This window comes from Equus przewalskii, chromosome 3, assembly GCF_037783145.1.
Source record: "Equus przewalskii isolate Varuska chromosome 3, EquPr2, whole genome shotgun sequence".
Taxonomy (NCBI): Eukaryota; Metazoa; Chordata; class Mammalia; order Perissodactyla; family Equidae; genus Equus; species Equus przewalskii.
Genome location: NC_091833.1, coordinates 34,844,954 through 34,864,287, shown reverse-complemented (window position 1 = coordinate 34,864,287; position 19,334 = coordinate 34,844,954). Strand labels below are relative to the sequence as shown.

The following is a 19,334-nucleotide window of genomic DNA, read 5'->3' as shown; positions in this document are numbered from 1 at the left end:
GCGCAGGAAGCTCCCTGGGGCACCCCAGCCCCAAACCACAGCCCCTGCGGCCACCCCAGGCCAGCCCCAGCCTGGGGTCAGCTTCCCGTCACTCGGGGCCTCTGTTTCTCCATCCGTAAGATGGGGACAGGGATGTCAACGCTGCAGGGTGGATGGTGACCAGCTGGGATGATGACCGAAGTGTTTACAAACTCCCAGCCTGAGCTCTGGAGCAGGTGGCAGGTCCACCCCATCCTGCCACTTGCCAGCTGGTGGCCACTCTGTGCCTGGGTCTCCTCCGTAAAGGGCCTGGTGTGAGGACCACCCGGTGCTATCCTCCCACGGTCACTCTGCCCACTGGCTGCTGCCTCAGCCCCCCACCTGCCCAGTGGTGGTCAGGGTCCCACAGGCACAGGGGTCCTTGCCTGCACCCCTAGCACAGCAGGAAGCTTCTACTGGCAAAGCCTGGCCTGTGGGCCACGAGGCCTGGGGCGGCTCACCCGGTTTCTGTGGGTGCCTCGTTCTTGGCCCATGCCTGAGCTGGGGAAACTGAAGGAGCTGCAGGGCCCCTGCCCAGCCCCACGGCACTGTCCCCCGTGCGTGGAAGGGCCCAGCAGGTGGGTGGCTAGCTCAGTTGGGCCTGACTACGCTGGGAGGGCCTTGAAGACACATGGTCCTGCAGCCTGTCTGCCAGGTGCTCCTTGGCGGGGAGAGAGCATGATGTGGGAATGTTTCTGCCAGGGCACCTTGGCCCTCCGCCAGCCATCACTGGGTCCCCAAGGTGGCGTGTGGATTGGTCAAGGGACAGGAAGCGAAGTACACCTGAAGGGCAGCAGTGAGGAGCCCAGCTGCCTTACCCACGGTGCTCCACTCCCAGGCAGCATCACAGCCCATCTGAGCAGGGGAGGCTGGGAGTGGACTCAGTTTCCCCACGGTGTGGGGTCACCATCTTGGTTGTGACCACCAGGCCACCCCTGCCTCTCTGGGCCTCAGACGCCCACCTATTGTGGAAACGGGCTGTGTTAAATCATCAGGGGACCCCCCCAAGGCACACGTGCCCCCTCCGTGCCTGTGGCAGACATCACCAGTCGATCACAGCACTCTTCTCTTAACACCTTGGGGTCCCACCCAGGGGCCCACACAGACACTTGAACTGAACCTGGTGAGACTGTCTCTGACATCCTTCTCATCTTGGCCCCTGGGGACCCCCAGAGGAGGGATGGAGGTCCCCGCTGCCCCTGCGAAGGCTTCCCTGACCCCGCAGCAAGGTGAGGCCCTCACTAGGTGCTCCCTCTCCACTGGCCACGAACCTCACTTGTGTTTGACCCCGCACACAACTCCCTGAGCTGTCTGTCTGGTACACACAGGTGCTCGCAAAGGCAGCTGGTCCACATCCCTGGCCCCAGGATGTGGCCTCCATCCCATCCATCCTTCACCCGCTAGCTCCCGAGCCACGGCCCTCGACGACGAGCCGCGCCTGCATTGAGATGCAGCCCTGAGCTCCCCGAGCCTCGTCCGTTATGGATCATAAATGATGGGTAACCGGCACACCCAGCCTGTCCGATGTCCACAAACAGGGAACTGGGGGGCCACAGGGACAACACTGGTGGGACCTCAAAGACACTCCCTGCGGGCCAGGACTCAGCACTTGGAGATCCTCCTGCCTCCCACGCAGCTGCAGCCACCCGAAGGGTGGAGGGGTCCTCTCCCACCCTACACAGGCCAAGCCACTCCCTGAGGCCCCTGCTGCCAGCTCTGAACCCCCAGCCTGGCTGGGGCGGCCCCAGGGCCCAGGCAGCTGCAGACGCACATGCCCTCACCACCTGCTCCTCTTTCCTGGCCAGACCAGACTCTGCCTCCCAGAATGCTCAGAGCCTGTCCGTCTGCTGCATGGGGCCTGCCTTTGGCTCTGAGCGTCGGCCTCCAGTGATGCCGCTGGCCCCATGGGCTGGCTGGACTTTGGAACAGGCCCAGGCCCAGTGGGTCACCACCAACCTCCCCAGCCAGCAGGCCAGGCCCACCCGACCAGAGCCATCAGGGCGGCCAGTTCCCATGACCCTGGGAAGGCTGGCCCAGGCCGCCCTGGAAAGGCAACACTGCCCGCCCGCTCGCAGCCGTGTTACCTGGCCCGCTCCAGGAGCTGCCGGCCTCCTCCTCCAGCCCCTCCATCTCCTGGGGGCCTCCTGGGGACGTGGGGGGTGGTGGCGGTGGGAGTGGTGGGGGGTTATCACCTGTAGAGAAAAAAACACCATGAGCCCTGTGGAGCTTCTGGCACTGCGTTGTCTGCCCAGCCCACTCCGTGGTCAGGCAGGTGACTGAGGCCCAGTCAGGTGAGCAGTGCCTTGGATCCCCCACCCCCAGGCCTGCTCCCACTGCGGGGTCAGACGTCTCAATTTTCCCCTTGGTCTTTCAAACCCCTCACCCCCTCATTAATCACAGCAATAATAACTGCTATTCCAGCTGCTGTTAATAATTAGAGCGCAGGATGGCCTGCTGGGCACACCCAGGCCAGTGGGCACACGCGTGGGCCCCTGTTCACTGGTCTCCTCCAGCCAGCAGCTGGGGGCCCCTCCACTGGGCCCTGCACCCAATTCCAGCCCAAAGGGCATATTTGCCTTCCCTGCTGGTCCTGATAACCACCACTGCCCCCAATCGATGAGCTCCCATAAAAGCCCCCCCTTGGTGACGTCATGCACCCGGCAGATTATTAATACCCTCGATAAGGGCCGTGATTAACATCAAATAAATCAATCACACGGTATAAAAGTCCTATTATTTTTGGCTATAAATCAATGTGGCTGGCATTTGAGCTCCAGCCACTGCGCAGGAGCTGCGCTGGGCCTGCCCAAGAGGCAGACAGTGCTCCCGCCACGTTATCGCGCCCATCGCCACGTTATCACCATGGCCTGGGCCAGGTGCAACCCCGGCTGTTTTTTCCAGCTCCTTTCCTGGCCCTGCCCCCAGCCCTGCGCAGCCCCGGCTCCCAGATCAGATAAGGCGCCCGGCTCCCCGGGAAAGCCGCCCGGATCGAAGTCCACCAGCAATGAGCCACTTGCCCTTTGGCAGACTGCGGCCCCCCATTAGCGCAGCCCCTAACAGTAGTGGTGACAGCAATGGTGATGAGGCGCCCCTCACACTCCCTCGGCCTCAGCCACCAGGAGGGGCTCGAACCCAGTTACAGATGCGGAAACTGAGGCTGGGAGAGGGCCAGGAGCGTGGGCCCCGGGCAGGCTGGGGTGGGCAGTGGCCGCCCCACTGGGCAACATGAGACCAAGCCCATGGTGGCAGAGAGAGTAACAACAACAAATAGGGGCCGGCACCAGGGGCCAGGCCTGGGCCCTTCACCCCAGCCCGCTGTCCCCATGAGCTAGGGGCGATGGGAGCCCCGGCCCTGGGTTCAAGTCCCACTGGCCCTGCCTCCTTCTTGCCACATGGCCCTGGTGACCCCATGGGCCTGTCTCTGGGGACAGGGACATGGGTGCCAGCAGGTCTCAGAAAACGAGGCTTGTTGGGCTCCTGGGGCTGTGGCTGTCCAAGGGGGATGCTGACACTCTGAGACCGGGAAATGCTGGGGTGGGGGTCCACAGTGAGAAGGACCCTCTCTGGGGACCACGATCTGCCTGGGATCTGTGCACCCCTCAGGCCCCTGCCCTGCAGGGCTCTCCTCTGCCCACTCTCTGTCCTACCCCAGGGCCTTTGCATCTGCAGGCGCTGCTGCTGGCACACCCTTCCCTGTGCGCAGCACGGTGGCTCTGCGTGTCCTTCGGGGTTCTGCTCAATGTCACCCTCCGCTCCATTTCTCCTCCTTGCCCAGTCACGCCTCCCACTCAGTGCCTTCCGACAGGCCCCGTTTGTGGCTGTGTCTCCCCCGTCAGACTGCGGCCTGGGGGTGACTCAGCCTCTGTGCATATGGCTTCGTGGCGCTCAGTGGGCTGGGGCCAAGACTGCTGCCCACAGCCAGCTGGGTGGAGCAGGCAGCAGCCGGGCCCACAGCAGGCAGGCGGGCAGAGCCAGCCCTTGTCCTCCCACCACAAATCCCAGCCTCAGTTGCCTCTTTCTCCTGGGGCTCAGCTGGCCGAAGAGGCTGCCCAAGCCTTGAGGCCCTGCGTGGACCTGGCCAGGACAGGCCGCCGGGTCCCAGGTTATTCACCCCAGGGGGGAGGGTCTCTCCTTCCACGTCCTGTTCTCAGCTCTAGAAACACACCCCACCCGGAACTGCCAGCAGGGGGGCCCAAGGAGAGGTTCCAGGTGCCCGGGTGGGGTGGGGAGCAGGCAGGGGGAACGGGAGGAATCAACTTGAATCCAGACCTGGGGTCGGATTCCAGCGTGGGTGCTAACAGGCTGTGTAATCCAGAGCAAGTCACTTAACTTCTCTGGGCCTCATTCCCTCATCTGTAAAATGGGGAAAAGTGCCTTAACAGGAGAACCCGCCACGTCCCGAGCAACACGTGTGCCGAGGCAGGCACCACAGCCAGGTAAGGCTTCACCGCCCCATCTGTAGAGGGTAAACGGAGGCTGGAGGGGTGTGGCTTTCCCCAGGTCACGCAGTGGCCCATGAGACTCCCTGTCTGACCCTGGGCTAGACCTTCGGCATCAGGCCTCAGTCTCCCCACCTGTCCCACAAAAGGCTGATTCCTGAGGCCCTCGGCGTCTCCCCTCCAGGCCCACTGCCGCCCAGGGTCTGCTGGACCCACTGGGCAAGGTCAGCCCCAGATGCCCCCGAGCTCAAGGCCCATCTCACAGGGGTGGAAACCGAGTCCCCAGAGGGACTGGCTCCTGGGACGTCTGAGGCGAGGACGCGGGAAGGGGCGGTGGGGGCTCAGGGTAGAGACGGCCCGCTGTGCGCCACGCCTGACTCACCTGCAGCGGGGGAGCTTGGGGGCTCCGGCTCTGTCGCAGCCGCCGGCTCAGAGGCTGTGGCCTCCTGCTCAGGGAGGCTGGTGTCCACGGCCTGGGCCTCTTCTCCGGCCTCCATGTCTCCGAGGGAACCTGTGGACACAGCCCGTGGGAAATTGTGAGGGGCTGGGGGGCGACGGCACCCCGCCTCCTGACCCCCCCGGCCCACCACGGGCATAGCTCTGGGGCCTGCGAGTCCCATGGGGTCAGAAGCCACGACGGGCGGCCATCAGCGTGGGCTTCCTCAGGGTCCCCCAAGACTTGACCCCACCCTGCAACCAAGCCAGTGCCTGGGTCAGCGGCTGCCCATCCCGCCCCATCTACCCTGCAGCCTCAGCTGGCCTCGCCAAGGGACGCAGGTTCTGGCCCTCCTAACCCCCACTCCAAGCCCTAGGAGCCATGGCGGGGCCTCCCCGGGCAGAAGCCCTTCCCCGCGCACAGGGCCACACTCCCAGGGGGCCCAGAACCACCGGTGCACCCACAGCCCCAGGGTCAGCATCTCTGGGCCTCTGCACGGCTGTCCCTCTGCCGGGACCCACCCTGCTCAGCTACGGGGCCTAGGAGCTTCTTGAGGGTGGCCCCCTCGCCCAGCACACAGGAAACCCCAGAGACCCTGATTAAACAGTTGACGGAATGGTTGATGGGCACCTATGAGCCCACAGGCGTCTGCAGTCAAGCCCCTGGCCCCTATCCCCATCCCTCCCGGGCTGGGAGGCTGGAGCACACCTTACAGGTGAGAAGGCAAACTGGAGGGGCCTGACCCCAGACCCTCCAGGGGCGGCGAAGCTGCCTGAGTGCAGGTCAGGGTGGCAACCTCTCCCCCTGAGGACAGACGGATGGAGCCAGTGCCGCGGGCAGAGAGAATGGTGGGGAACAGGTGCCCCCTCCTCATCCGGCTCCCCACGTCCCCTGGCCCCGCTCTGCCTGTCTCAGCCTGGGCCCTGGGCTCAGAGACAGGTGCAGGGTGGGGCCGCCTCCTGCCCCAGTGACCGTCCCAGGTTCCTCCTCGGTGGCCACCTGCTCCACCCCCACCCAGCGGTCACCAGGGAGATGACGCCCCTTGCCCAGGTGAGGCATGGGGGAGGGTCCTGACTCGCAGACCCCAGCACAGCCCGCCTCAGGAGTCGGGAAGAACTTCTGGCCCAGCCCGCCGAGCCTGTAGCAGCCAGGCCTCTTGCTATGGAGGAAAATGAGCAAGAAGAAAAGTCTGGAAGCCGTGGCCACAGCTGCAAATTCACACGTCTGAGATGACTGATGGAGCAGAATGGGGCCTGCTCTGGTGTCAGGAACAGAGGGCACCAGAAGGAAGGGCTGAGCCACACAGGATGGAATGGCCACCTCTCGAGGGCTGAGCTCCCCATCCCTGGAGGCAAGCAAGCAGTGCAGAAGGAGACTTGTCTGGGATGCACACCTCTGTGGCTGGTGGCTCCTGACCTTCTCTATGTCATGACCTCTTGGGGAATCTGATGAAATCCAGTGCCTTCTCTCCAGAAAAACACACAGAGAGACCACAATTTGCCCATCTCAGGGGCTTCCCAACAAATTATCAGTGTCCTCCTTCCTGGCACCCTCACTCTCCTCCTCTGCCTGGTTCCTCCGGGGGTGAAAGAAGGTGGGCGAGTGGCTGACGGGGAGGAGATGGGCAGATCCGAGGTGGGGCTGCTGAGGCCTTTGGTGCTTGCCCAGCGAGGGACACATGCACGACCAGCCAGTGTCCGACACGGGCCACAGCAGCTGGCTCGAGGCAGCAGGACAGGGAGACCATGGCGCTGTGACAGAATGAGCAATGTTGTGACAACTGTGCAGACTGACTCTCAAAATCCAGCAGTTCCCACGGGCAGGGAGGTGGGCAGCTGGTTTTCCGCTTGCTTGCGTCTCAGCCGATCTCTCTGGTCACAGGTTGGCGATGGCTGGCTGAAGTATGAAAACTGAGCTGTTGCTTCGGGCAGACGCCCCTCTGGCCTGTGCTCCATCTGAGGGCAGACTCTGCTCTAGGATGTGAGGTGCCCGGGACCTCTGGACTCTGCAGGGGACGTCCCGGCTGGCAGGGGAGACAGTGCAACCACAGATGAGGCCACAGGGAAACGACGGCAAATTACAGAAGTGTCATGGGGTGGGGGGCAAATGAGAGAGAAGACAGAAAAACAGGCAAGATGCCACCAGCAGATCTGAGGGGACAGCGTTGGTGCCAGACCCACGGCTGAGAAGAGAAGTCCAGGCAGAGGGAGCTGGAGACGGGCGGGGCTCCGCAGCACGGAGGAGGGAAGAGGGGGACCTGAGGATCCTGATCCTGGGGGCACTGGGGAGCCACAGAGGGTCCCAGGCAGGAGGCGCCAGGGCGAATTTCCCAGCTGCAGCCCTCTGATCCCAGCCTCCACAGGACACCTCAGAGCTGTCATTAGAGGAGGCGGGCAGGCACTCACAGTCCTCGGCCAGCCGGGCTCAGACCACACAGAGCCAGCCCAGGCTGACTCATGGCCGGGGCCGGTGGGAGGCCCGGCCCGCCGTCCCTCCCGTGGCATGTGCTGGGGCAGGAAAGCAGAGGCTGTGGTGGAGGCCGGCATCTGACTCCCCGACCTGTGGGGTCGGGTCTGAGTGGGCACCGTGGTCACCATGGCCAGCAGGCTCAGCCCACCTGCCAGCCCCTTTCTAGAAGCCTGGTGCCCCCTGTGCTCATTTAGAGCTGGAAGAGGAGGCCCGGAGCTGGGACCCCACCTGCTGACCAGCCTGGACCTCAGGGCCCCAGGCGCCAGCCCTGGGGAGCGGCTGTGAAGCCACCTGTGCTTGGGGAGCGCAGGGACCAGAGCAGGGGCCGGGTGGACGCCGGGACACATAGCTGACACACCCTCCCTGCCTGCCCCACCTGGACAGATGGCAGCCCGACTCCCAGTGCCGCCCAGGTGGGCTCAGCCCCGGGCCGAGCTCTGTCGGAGCGTTCACTGCAAAACAAAGGCCCGCGCTCTGCACACGGGCGAGGAGATGAGTGTGGAGAGAGGCTGCGGGCGGCTGGCAGAGTCTACCGCTGCTAATTCAGTTCCAGCGCAATTAAGACGCTCCGATAACTGCAGACAACCACCAACCGCGGGGTGCTCCTGGCACAGTGGGAGGGGGCGCGTGAACGCCCCCCATGCCACCTGGGCACCTGAGAGCGTGCCACCTCGCCCCTGCTTGAGCCCCTGTGACACTCCTGGGTCACACCGGGGCACCTGGGTCCCCGCTCCACCCCGGGCTCAGGGAGGAAGCCTTCCCTGCTGGCTGGGGCAGTGGGGAGACATCGCGGCTTCCCTGGGTGCCCTGGGCTGGGAAAGACCCCTGCCCGGCCCCTGTGGGACCCTCTCTGCTCAGAGACCCCAACAGCTGGGCCAGGCCAACCTACTACTGGGCAGGTGGGTCACTGCTGCGTGGCCCTGGGCAAGTCAATCCACCTCTCTGTGCTCGGAAACCACAATAGGTTGCACCTCGCATGCTCACCTGCATGGAGCTCAGCCCAGGGCCTGGCTGGGCACCAAACATCAGCTGTCACCATCATGTCACCATCACCCACTGCCCAGCAGGGCCTGGGAAGTGGGGTGGTGTGTGTGTGTGTCGGGGGGGGGCATGCTCTATTATTAAGCATTGCCTGTATACAAGCCCTGTGCTGGCCTGCAGCGCAGAGGTGAAGGAGCGGCGGGGAAGGCATGCATGGGGGGCACTCCCAGGCAGCCTGACCGGGTGCATGGGGTGGTGGGAAAGGACAGCGGGGGGATGTGGGTGGAGAGGCAGGGTCCAATAGCGGTCACGACAGGCAAATCTCCTTCAAGCCCCTGACACCCCCCAGACATGAGCCTAAGTCACGCCCACCTCGCAGATGAGTAAACTGAGGTCCAGCAAGGTGAATGGACGTGTCCGCAGCCCTTGGCGAGGAGGCGGGGGGCGGGAACATCCCCCAGCATGCACCCTCCTGGACCCGGGCTCAGGCCGCAGCCCTGCCCTCGCCCCACAGACGGCCTGGGGTGACGCTGGTCCCATTGCTCATGGGCGAACACCCGCCTAGGGGCGTGCACAGGTGACCATGGTGGTCGCCATCGCCGGGGCGGCTCTGGGCATAGCCCTCGCTGCCCAAGCCCCTCGGTTATCGCGGTGCGCAGACGCCCCACGCGCCGCCCGCCTCCAGCTCATTAAGCCGGACGCCCGTGGAAATGAGAACATAATAGCTATTTGATGGGGCCGAGATATTTTGCATATTGGCTCGGCGCTGATAGCAGAATTTCATCAACTCCCTTTTTCATGCTTTAAAACTGAATTATGGAGACAAGCTCTGTGCAGCGGGGTGATCCCAGCTCCCTTCTGCGTCCCCAAGCCGCGGCAATGGTTGGCCCCCTCCTGGCTTTGATGGTGAGGCAGCTGGGGGGCCTTTCGAATGACGCCTTGAAGAAAGCTGGAGCTGGTGGCCGCGGGGGTGACAAGTCCCCCAGACCGTGGCCCCCACGGAAACCCCCCAGTGGGGTGCAGATGCGGTGGCTCGGAGCACTGGATGGGGAGTCCGGAGGCCCTGGGCGAAGCCCTGCTGGCCCCTGCAGATTGAACCTTGTCAGATGGAGGCCACGTGCCACCCCCCAGGCCATCAGAAGCATTATGTGAAAGACCTAGGGCAAAGTCAGGCAAGCTGCCAGCCAGACCCAGGGCTCCACCAGCCGTGCGGGTCTTTTCCTGCGGCCGACCGTGCGCCTGCCCATCACATGGGTCACTTATGCTTCCCTGGAAGGTCCTTTTTATGCTCAGCTTACAGAGGACGAAGCAGAGGTGCAGGCACCTTCCCAGGCGCCCCCTCCTGTGTCAGGGCCGGATTCTGACCACAGCCCGGCTGGCCGTTGGCGGGCCCTCCTTCCCTGGGAGGTGCACCCTGCAGTGGGCGGACCGGGGCTCCAATGGCCTCATCTCAGTCACTCTTCCTTCCTTCACTCACTCAGGGGTTCACCAGCTCAGCTCTTCATTCTCATCAAACCTTTTTTGGGTCCACCGAGCCCTGGACCCTGCACCAGGTGCTGGAGACCCTTCAGCAATCAAGACATAACCCCCAAGAAAGGAAAAGGCAAGGGCGGCTATTGCCACGAAGGAGAGGTGGAGATGCCAGTCAGAGAAGTCTTCCTGGAGGAGGCAACAAGTGCGTGGAGATATTAAGGGGACAGAAGGAGGTTGCCTGCAACTGGGGCCAGGGAAAGCACTCCAGGCAGAAGGCATCACATGACACGGAGGTGGGGCTTGGTGCAGGCCACACCCCACGAGCCTAGTTTCCTCTTGGAAAATGGGATGACAGCAGCCTCATTTCTAGGCTGGGGTCAGGGTTCAGCAAGGTCGTGCCAGTGGATTCTGAACACAGACTTGCCTTATTATTACAACCGTTGCTATTGTTCAACTCTCCTGGGAGGTGCCACACCTGCCCTCTGGGCATGGGGGTGGGGTGGGGGTGGACAGGGCTGGGGGGCTGGGGCCAGGGGAGGGCAGTGCAAGCAGAAGAACAGACCTCCCCCAGGCTGGCAGAAGGCCTGGCCTCCTGTTCCACTGGCCCTGGGCAGTCGGTGGGCGGGTGGGGTCACGGTGTTGCCAGGAGAGAGACCCTGGCCTCTGGGTAGCACAGCAGCCAGATAAGGCCCCGATAACAGAGAGAAAATAGCAACAGATTCAGACTTTCCCACCGCTGGGCAGCGGGGCAGCTCGGGCCACAGCGGGGACAGAGAGGCAGTGGGGACAGCCCCACTCTCCCAGGGGCCGTGCTTCAGGAGCCTGACCTCTCGGCGGCGGGCAGTGTGACCTCTGGTGAAGCGTCCCTTGCCCTGTGCCCTGGACAGGATGCTCTTACGCCCCCCTCCCAGCCAGGAGGGTCTCTGATCTGGCTAGTGTTTGACGGACAGGGACACTGAGGCACAGCGCCCAGCCCCGGGCACCCAGGGACTCGCACTTTGTGTACAATGTAACAAGGGGCTGAGCTGACCTCCAGGCGAGGTGGCCGGACAGAAGCGAGTTAGAAGAGGGCGGTGCTGAGGAGGGAGGTGGGTGGGGGGAGCCCAGATGTGGGGCTTTGGTGTCCCACACCCGAGCCCAGGGCCCTAGATGGTCCCAGGGCTGGTGAGGCGGGGCTTGTGTGGCCGATGGGGTCAGGGGCATGCACAGCAGGGCTCCCGGCAGCACAGGAGCCCGGGGCGGGGGGCGGGTACAGGGGCAGGTTCCAGCCCCCCGTGAAAGTTCCAGAGCCCTGGGGAGGGGGTTCATTTCATCAGGGCTTCCTAGAAAGCTCTGCTAACATCTAGAACAGGGACGGGTCCTGGCGTAGCAGCAGAGGGCCTGGGGTTCCCTTGGAGGAGCGCAGGCACCCACGGAGGAGAGCCTCCTGGGTGCCTGGCCAGGCTGGTCCCTGGCGCTGACCCCTTCCAGGCAGGTCCTCTTGTGCCCACTTCCCACCAGAAACCCAGCATGGACCCCACAAGAATTCCAGTTCTCTCGGTGGGTCCACCTCACGTCTCACCCATCCCCCTAAATGTGGCCTGAGCCGTCCTCTTCTCCCTAAGCCACAGCCAGCGTGGGTCCAGGCCCCTCAGAACACGCCCTCCTGGGCTCCCGGCTCCTCCACCCTCACCCCCAGGATGACACCCAAACCCTTCTGCTGCCCTCCTAGCCACACGCTGCCCCCTGCCTGGTCGAGGCCTCCTTCCCCTCAGTCTAGGCCGCCTCTGGGGCCTCACATTTATTTGTGAGTCGTCTGTGCAATTCACCCATGGGCGGGGGAAGCTGGTCGCCTACCTGCCCCCCCAGTGCCCAGTGGGAGGACAGGACCCCAAACCGCAGCCAGCTTCAAGGAAGGTGCCCCATAGTGACGGCCAGTGGTTGTACCCCATGTTCAAGGATGCACCAATGGCCATGAGGACCAGGGTGTTGTTAGAGACGTGCAGGAGCCCAGGGGGTCTTGGGGACTTTGAGGGGCACGGGCTGGGAGGGGCCCCACAGGCCCTCACTGTGACCCACCAGCGGCTCTCATTAAGCCAGGATTGGTCCTGGCTGACAGCTAGGGTGACCACAAAGAGGATGTTGGCTAGATAATCTTGGCTTATTCGAGCAGGCAGCCTGCCCCTGGGAGGGGAGAGTTAGCATCGAGCCTCTGCATGTGTGGAGGACCTAGGCCCACATGCCTCCCTCACTGCTCCCTCCCTCCCCCAACTGCAGGACTGCGCAGTGGCTTGATGCTCCACTTCTCCACCAGGGGTCAGCCAGGTGGTGCTTGCACACACCCTGCGACAGGAAGCTCACCACTCCTCTTCCTGAGAAGCAGACATCTGAGTCCCAGACCCTTTGCCTCCCAGGCCTTGGTCTTCCTGCCTTGGGTGGTCAGACCCCCTCCGGCCGTTTGACTGTCAATTCATCTGCCCCGCTGCGGTGAGCGGGACCCTGACGCGTGCAGCCTCTCAGCCCCGCACACGCTCAGGCCAAGCCAGGGGAGTGCAGAGGGATGCAACTGTCCCCAGGAAGCCAGGCTGGAGTGGCCGGCCGCCATCACAACACACTCCAGGCTGTTGAGGCGAGGAGACGCCTGAGCATCAAGCGAGCCCTGGCAGCGCTCTGAGCCGTGCGGGTGGGGGCCCCGTGTCCTCTGGAAACACAGCCTATGTCAGCGAGCAGGAGCTGCTGTGGCCGCTTCAGCTTTCAGCAAATGAAAGATATTTCATTGAGCTATAACTCACCTACAGTAAGATTCATCCCTGTAGCATCATTCAGCTTTTAAAGGCCAGTTTATTGAAAGATGGGTGGGACGGTCACGTGCAACCCAAATAAAACCAGGGTCCCTGTGGCCCAGTCTCACGTGGAGACACTCACCCCAGCACCAAATCCTCATTGGCTCCTCTCCCAAAGCTCCCTTGGGACCTGTCAGAGCCTCAGCCTCCGCCGCACCAGTCACCCTCCTTGTCTGCTCTTGCGTGTCCTGCTGACCCCAGAGCCATGCGCTGCGTCCACGTGCCCTTGCCCCATTCCCACTCCCCAGCCTCCCTCTCCCTCCTCCAGGTCCCTTCTTCCACGCCGTGGTCTGATGCCCTCACAGAAGCCGGGTGGGCGGCTGGCCTCCCCTCGAGGGTGTGGAGGGAGCCCTGGGTGCCAGGCCCACAATAAGCCCTGCCCGCGGGAGGTGGTGGGCGGGGCAGGGAGAGGCCAGCAGGCAGGCCCATGCGGGTATCTTGTCCCTGTGTCCCCATCACGCCCAGGGGCCGCTGTAACCAAGCGCCCTGCTGTCCACCTGCGTTGCTGTGGAGACGGAGGGCCAGCTCCCAGGCCTCAGGCACCCTCATGCCACAGACCCCACCCTGTGGCCGCCCGCCCCTTGGTCAGCTTCCCCAGGCCTGCCTTCGGGCCGTCAGCGTGGGTTCTAAGGGCATGCTCACTGCATGAAGACCATCCACACCCATCCCCCCGGCACGCAGCTTCCCCGGGACATTCCCCCAGTGTCCCCACCCTTGCCTACCCTCCTCTGGGCCAAACCCCAAACCCCAGCCCAGCCCATCTCTCTCTCCCCTGTAACCCCGGTGCACAGTAGGCGCTCAATACTGGTGACCACGCGAGGGGAGGGAAACAGGCTCACAGAGGGCCCCCATGAAAGAGGGTCTGGAGACTACATGTCGGGGTGGGTGACCAGGCACAGCACCCAGGACCAGAGGCATGCCACCTGCTCCCACTGGCAGAAGATAAGCTGGCTGGCCCTGCCCGGGGTCTCTGAGGCCTGTGCGGGTGCAGGGGCTCCAGGCTGGGAGGGGCAAGATGCAGGGAGATAGGGCGCTGGCACCGGGGGTCCTGCACCCATATCCCGGTCCCAGCCACCACCACTTCCTCCTGTGGCCAGCCCCGTAACCGACAGGTGGAACTTGGGGGGCTTAACAGCCTGGCCCCCTGGCCGCGCCCACAGTGAGCCGACATTCCCTGCACACATTGCCCCCCGAGGCCTCACGGGGCCTCTCCTAGCCCGGCCCCTGCCTGGGCAGGCGTAAACAACAACAGTAATAATAACACGGTAGCAGCAGCGAGCACTTGGAGTGGCCTCCGCATCAGGCCCAGATCTACAGGCTTAACCACACAGGACTTTTGATCCTCCTAACGACTCCCCGACTTCGTGTCACCCCCTTTTACAGATGGGGAAACTGAAGCACAGAGCAGTAAAAAAACTTGCCCAAGGCCTCACAGCTGGGAGAGCAGAGGCGTCTTCCTGCTCCACCTGAGCCCTGCCCCGAGTTCCCCCGAGTCCTCACCCACTCGCTGTCCCTGTTTATGGGGGAAGCCTGCTCGAGTAGGGTACTCAGTCCCGGGTCTGCATGGCTCCCTGCCCCGAGGCCTCGGCCCTCCCCTCACCGGACTGCAGTTTCCCTTCCTGGCTCCTGGCTCTGTGTCACGGACAGACTGCGGCTTGGAGAAGCCCTCCCCGCCCTTCTAGTGCCTTCCTTGTTCCTTCCCTGGCCGTTGTGTGACCTCTGTCCCCCAGAGGCCAGGGCCCAGGCCAGAGCGCCTCTCCCTGCCATGTGGGGGTGTCCACCTGCCTCCTTGGCTGCAGTGGGGGGTCAGAGGGGTATGAAGTGGCTGGCACCTGGAGCCCCTCCCCTCAGGAGCTGTGGCTCCTCCTCTCTCAGATCACCAGGATCCGTGTGCACAGCCCTCAACAGTTTCTGAAGCTCTGCCAGCTCATCAGCACCAGCCTGTGGGGAAACCAGCTGCACTGTGCAGAGGAGGAAACTGAGGCAGAGAGCAGCCACACCAGCCCCGCCTGGCCCCCTCAAAGCCTCGGGCCATCTGCTCAAACGGCTGTGCTGGGCTCCGTGGCTCTGGGCCTAGGGAACCGCCCAGGCCTTGGTTTACACATCTGGCAAAGGGGTGTCGACCCACTGACCTGTAGAGCTGCTGAGGGGTGGGCAGAAAAGAGCTGTGGTCCAGATGGGGCAAACATTCTGGGTTGGGGGTGGACGCACACCTCAGATACTGTGAGGGCTAGGACAGATGCAGGATGGAGAGGGCAGGCGGGCGTGGGGGTGGTCAGCGAGGGCTTCTCGGAGGAGGCAGTGTTTAAACTGCAATGCGAACAGGGAAGAATGCTCAGGCAGAGGGAAGTGCCAGTGCAAAGGCCGGAAACCCGGAAAGAGTCTGGTGGGTTCTGGTGCCTTGGCTGAGGACGGGCTGGGTGGAGAGGCAGCGGGGCCACAGCACAGACGCGGCCGAGCCAGGGTTGTACCCTCGGCACCGTGGGAAGCTAAGCAGAACGCAGACACTGGACGCAGCCAGGAACCCGGCGTGTGGCTCCTGCAGCCGGCCACCGCCTCCAGGCAGCCCCCAGCGCGGTCCACCTCCTTGGCCTCATTCAGGATCTTCCCCTGCCCCAAGCCTGCCCCCTCTCTCGGGCCAGTAGGCTGGTCCCCCTCCTGTCCCCAGGGGCAGGGGCCGGGCGGGGCGAGGCCAGAGAAAGCAGAGGCGGAGGAGGCGGGAAGAAAGAGAGGGGCCTGAGAAAGCCCGGCCTGGCTGATAGGGGAGAGATTGGTTTCAGCCGGAGCTGCGGGCCTGCCAAGTCCACATCCTATCGGGGCTGCCTGCACTTACTCAACATTCATCACCGCCGAACTCGCGAACTTTATCAACGCTCAGGGTTGGCGCCATCTCTGGGCCTGGCCACTCCCGGCCCTCCGATGGGCCCGATAGCCACTGATAGATTACAAGAGATTGTTTCCCTCCGGAGAACCGATTACCAAGACTCCGGGGGGGCGGGGGCGAGGGGGGGGGTACTGCAGACCACGTGGCCTGGGCGGGAGGGGAGGGCCGAGGCCACTTGTGGGCTGCAGGGGGTTGGCAAGAACACACTTGGGGCTGAATGGCAAAGACCCGCGAGTGTGGCTGGTGGGGAGGTGGAGGGCGTGTGGCCACGGCGTGGGGTGAGGGTGGTGGTCAAGGCCAGGGCACAGAGCGGTGAGCACAAGCGGGGGAGGAGACGGGGAATCGTGTCCGAGAAAACGGGGCGCCGCGGGCTCCAAGCGATTCTCTCTCCAGATGGGTGATAAGGGCTGATAGATGGCAGCGGGGACGCGGCTAATGGAGCCGTTGCCACGGCTGGACATCAGCCGGAGGCAGGCAGACTGCTTCCTGGAAGGGGACGGGACTCCAGGGTGACAGGGACCTGCCACCGGATGGGTGGGGTGGGAGATCCCCAGGGGGCCGGCCCAGCGCCGAGCCCTCCTTGGCTCCAGGCTCCTCCTCTCTCAGCTCCTGGGCTGCTGCCCTCAGGGCCTGCACACCGGGTGCTCGAAGGACAGGCCTGCCCAGGCCCATCGGAGGACCCGGCTGGCGGGCACTGCCGCACCGGCTCCTGTGCTACGGCCCGCGAGAGGGGTGCTCTCATTGCCCCCCTTTCCCGAGGAGCCGCGGCCCCAGGAGGCGGGAACTGCAGGCCGCTCTGGTCCAGGATTTTGCTCACACCATGGTGCCGTGGTCTGGAGGGGCCGGTTATCACCTCCTCCACCAGGCGGGCCCGACACCCTGCGGGTGAGGAGCGGGATGCATCCCCAGTTGGAGACTCTAGTGTCCAGACTGTGGCCACTACCCGGGCTGCTACTCGGGCGCCCGGGACGCCGTGCAGGGAGGAAGGGCTGGCCTGTTTGCCTGTTGGGTGTGGTCGGGTCCCGAGCAGCAAATTACTCTGCTCCCACTGCACAGATGGAGAAACTGAGGCACCCAGAGGGTGGAGGGGCTTCCTGGACCCACGGGGAGTCGGCGGCTCTGCAAGGCCTCCTGGCCGAGCGGGCTCTTCATCCCCAGGGGGCCCAGAGGCACAACGTCCAGGAAGCTGGAGGTGGACACCAGGCTCAAATCCTGCTGGGCAGGCCCCTTGCCATCCTGAACTGAAAACTGGGAGGTAAAGCATCAGCCTGGAATTCACAGAGAGTAGAACGGAGGCTGCCAGGGGCTGGGGGTGGGGGGCTAGTGCTCAATGGGATGGTATCTCTGTTGGAAAATGTCTGGAGAGGGATGGTGGTGATGGCTGCACAACCTCATGAAGGTACTTAACGCCACTGAGCTATCCACCAGAAATGGTTAATCTTATGCGATGTATGTTTTACCATTCTTTTCCTTGGGGACTCAGAGACACGCCTCCCTAGCCAGTGCACAGCCCTCCCTAGTGACATGGCCTTCCCCGCCCTGCTGCCTCGGGCGTTTGCCGGGTGTGGAGACTGAGGCTGGGCTTACGGGGTCCGGTCCTGTGTCCGCGGACAGGGGCAGGGGATGCTGGCAGGCCGTGGCAAGTCCAGGAGGAAGGCCAGAGGAGCTGACCTGTCCTGCAAACAGTCCTGGGCAAACCCCGCGGCTGGCCACACCTCGGCCCTCCCCATCTGCATGGAGAACCCAGGGCTCCCCTGCGTCTGGAGGCCCTCTCCTGTCTCAGGAACATCCAGTGAGCTCGGGGTGACTGCCGGGTCTGTGCAAAGCACGTTCCACACAGCCCCATGCAGCCTCACCCCCTTGCAGGGCCTGTCCCCATCGTACAGAGGAGGAAACGGAGGCCCGAGGGGACCCAGCGAGTGCGGGCGCTGGGATTTGCACCCAGGCCGTGTGACTCCGTGACCTGTGGCCTTGAGCCCTCTAGGGTGAAAGAAAGCCATGGCAATGACAGTCAACTCTGGGTCTGGACAGCTTTGAGCCAAGCCCTCTGGCTGCTGGCTTGAGTGGGGAAGGGGGCGGGGCAACACGTGGCCTGAGAACGAAGGATGAGCCTGAATTCCCGGAGCCCATCCGGCTAGGGCAGAGGCGGTGCAGAGGAAAAGTCTGGTCAGGAGGAGGAGCGGGGAGCCACCAACTCCTGTGTCCCTACTCCACACCCTGGGCCCACCCACCCTCTGTTACTTTAGAAGGGGACCCCCGGGCACACCCGCCACGTGGCTGGTGAGGGCACACAGGAAGGGAGTGTCTGTCCTGGAGTGGGGGCTAGGCGGCAAGCTGAGGCGGTGCTGGCGTTTGACCTGGGCCCTGACTGTGCTGGTCGATGCTCGCATGGCGGGGGGCTCACATTTCTCCTCCCGCCTATCTCATTCCCTGTTCAGAACTTTTGCCTCTGCTGTTCCCTCTTCCCAGAATGCTCTTCCTCACACACACCACCATCTGTCTCTGCTTCAGCATGGCCACCTCGCCTTCCACGACCACCAGTCCCCAGCTACAGGGGGTCCCTCCGTGGGCCCCACCACAGCACTTAAGACCCTCCATCATCAGGGACTCATTTCTAGTGTTCCTTCCCCATCTCCCCACCAGCCTGGGCCCCACAAGGACAGGGACCCGGCCCCACACACAGCAGGGACTCAGTACAAGTTTGGAGAATGGAGATGTGAACACGAAAGGACGTCCAGGGGTCAGCCTGTCCGTCCATTCCCAGGCACCGTCCACCAGAGTGCTCGCTCAGAGGTGCTGGCTTTTTCTTCTGCTTTGCTCTGCTCTCCTGGGACAGGGCCCAGGGTGGGAGGTGGGGGCTAGAAATCAGTCCAGGGAGCATTTACAGAGCACCTACTGGATAACCGCCCTGTCCTGCGGGAAACAGAGCTGCCCCAGTTGACGGGGGGCCTCTCGTGGAGGGATTTCCCGGCAGGTGTTAGGGGCTCCTCCCAGGTGAGGCTGCTGGGGGCTGTCCTTCCACCCTCCTGGACCAACTCCCACCCCCGGGAGGCACCGCCCCATCTGATGGGGGCTGGGGACTGAGGCCCAGAGAGGTGGGGCAGTCTGGCTCTGGTCCCTGGGACCTCAGCCTGAGCCCCTTTCCTCCGAGCCCCTATGCTAATCTCCACTGATGCTTTTCTGAAAAATGCCCACACCTGTGGCTGGTTTTCAGGTCACAAAGCCCTGTAGGTGCTGTGGGACCCTGGGGGCCTCTGGCCGGGCTCTTGGCTGGCTGGACCTACCTGGGCCCCATCTTGCTGACAAGACATCTCGTGGGGTGCAAAGTGAATTCGAAGACAATGAGAATCCCCCCAAGTTGCCTGAACGCTTCCCAGAGACATGGTCTCTCGTCATGTGAATTTCTGATAACAGGAAATCTGGAAGACTCCAAGATTTAGAATACATCACAGTCACAGACAGAGCAGGGAGCCCCCAGAGAAACTCCTGTCTCAGCCGTCGTTGTGTGGATGGGGAAACTGAGGCCCAGGGAGAGGATGTGGCTAGCAGAGGGCATGGAAACCGCCCTGGGAGGCAGACAGACCAGACCCTCCCATTCTACAGATGGGGAAGCAGGTTTGGCGAATGGGTTGGCACTGTCATTCATTAAGATGGGGCCACAGCGAGCCTGGCAGAGCGAGATTCTGGGTAAAAATCACAGCGCGGGGGGGGGGCGGCAAAAGTGGGGGACAGCATGCACCAGGCTGGAGGTGCCCCAGACATGGGGAGTGGTGGGGGAGCTGGCTGGCCTTGAGCAGTCCCTGCTCCACTTT

At 63.6% G+C, this 19,334-nt stretch overlaps 1 protein-coding gene across 1 annotated transcript in view; it reads right to left on the bottom strand.

The window, feature by feature from the left end:
- The window catches only part of ZFPM1 (zinc finger protein, FOG family member 1), a 73,453-nt gene that overhangs the window by 39,541 nt on the left and 14,578 nt on the right, over window positions 1–19,334 (bottom strand). Inside the window, 2 exon segments of the mRNA XM_070612493.1 lie at window positions 2,103–2,210; window positions 4,840–4,968. Coding sequence (XP_070468594.1) covers window positions 2,103–2,210; window positions 4,840–4,968 — 237 coding nt within the window.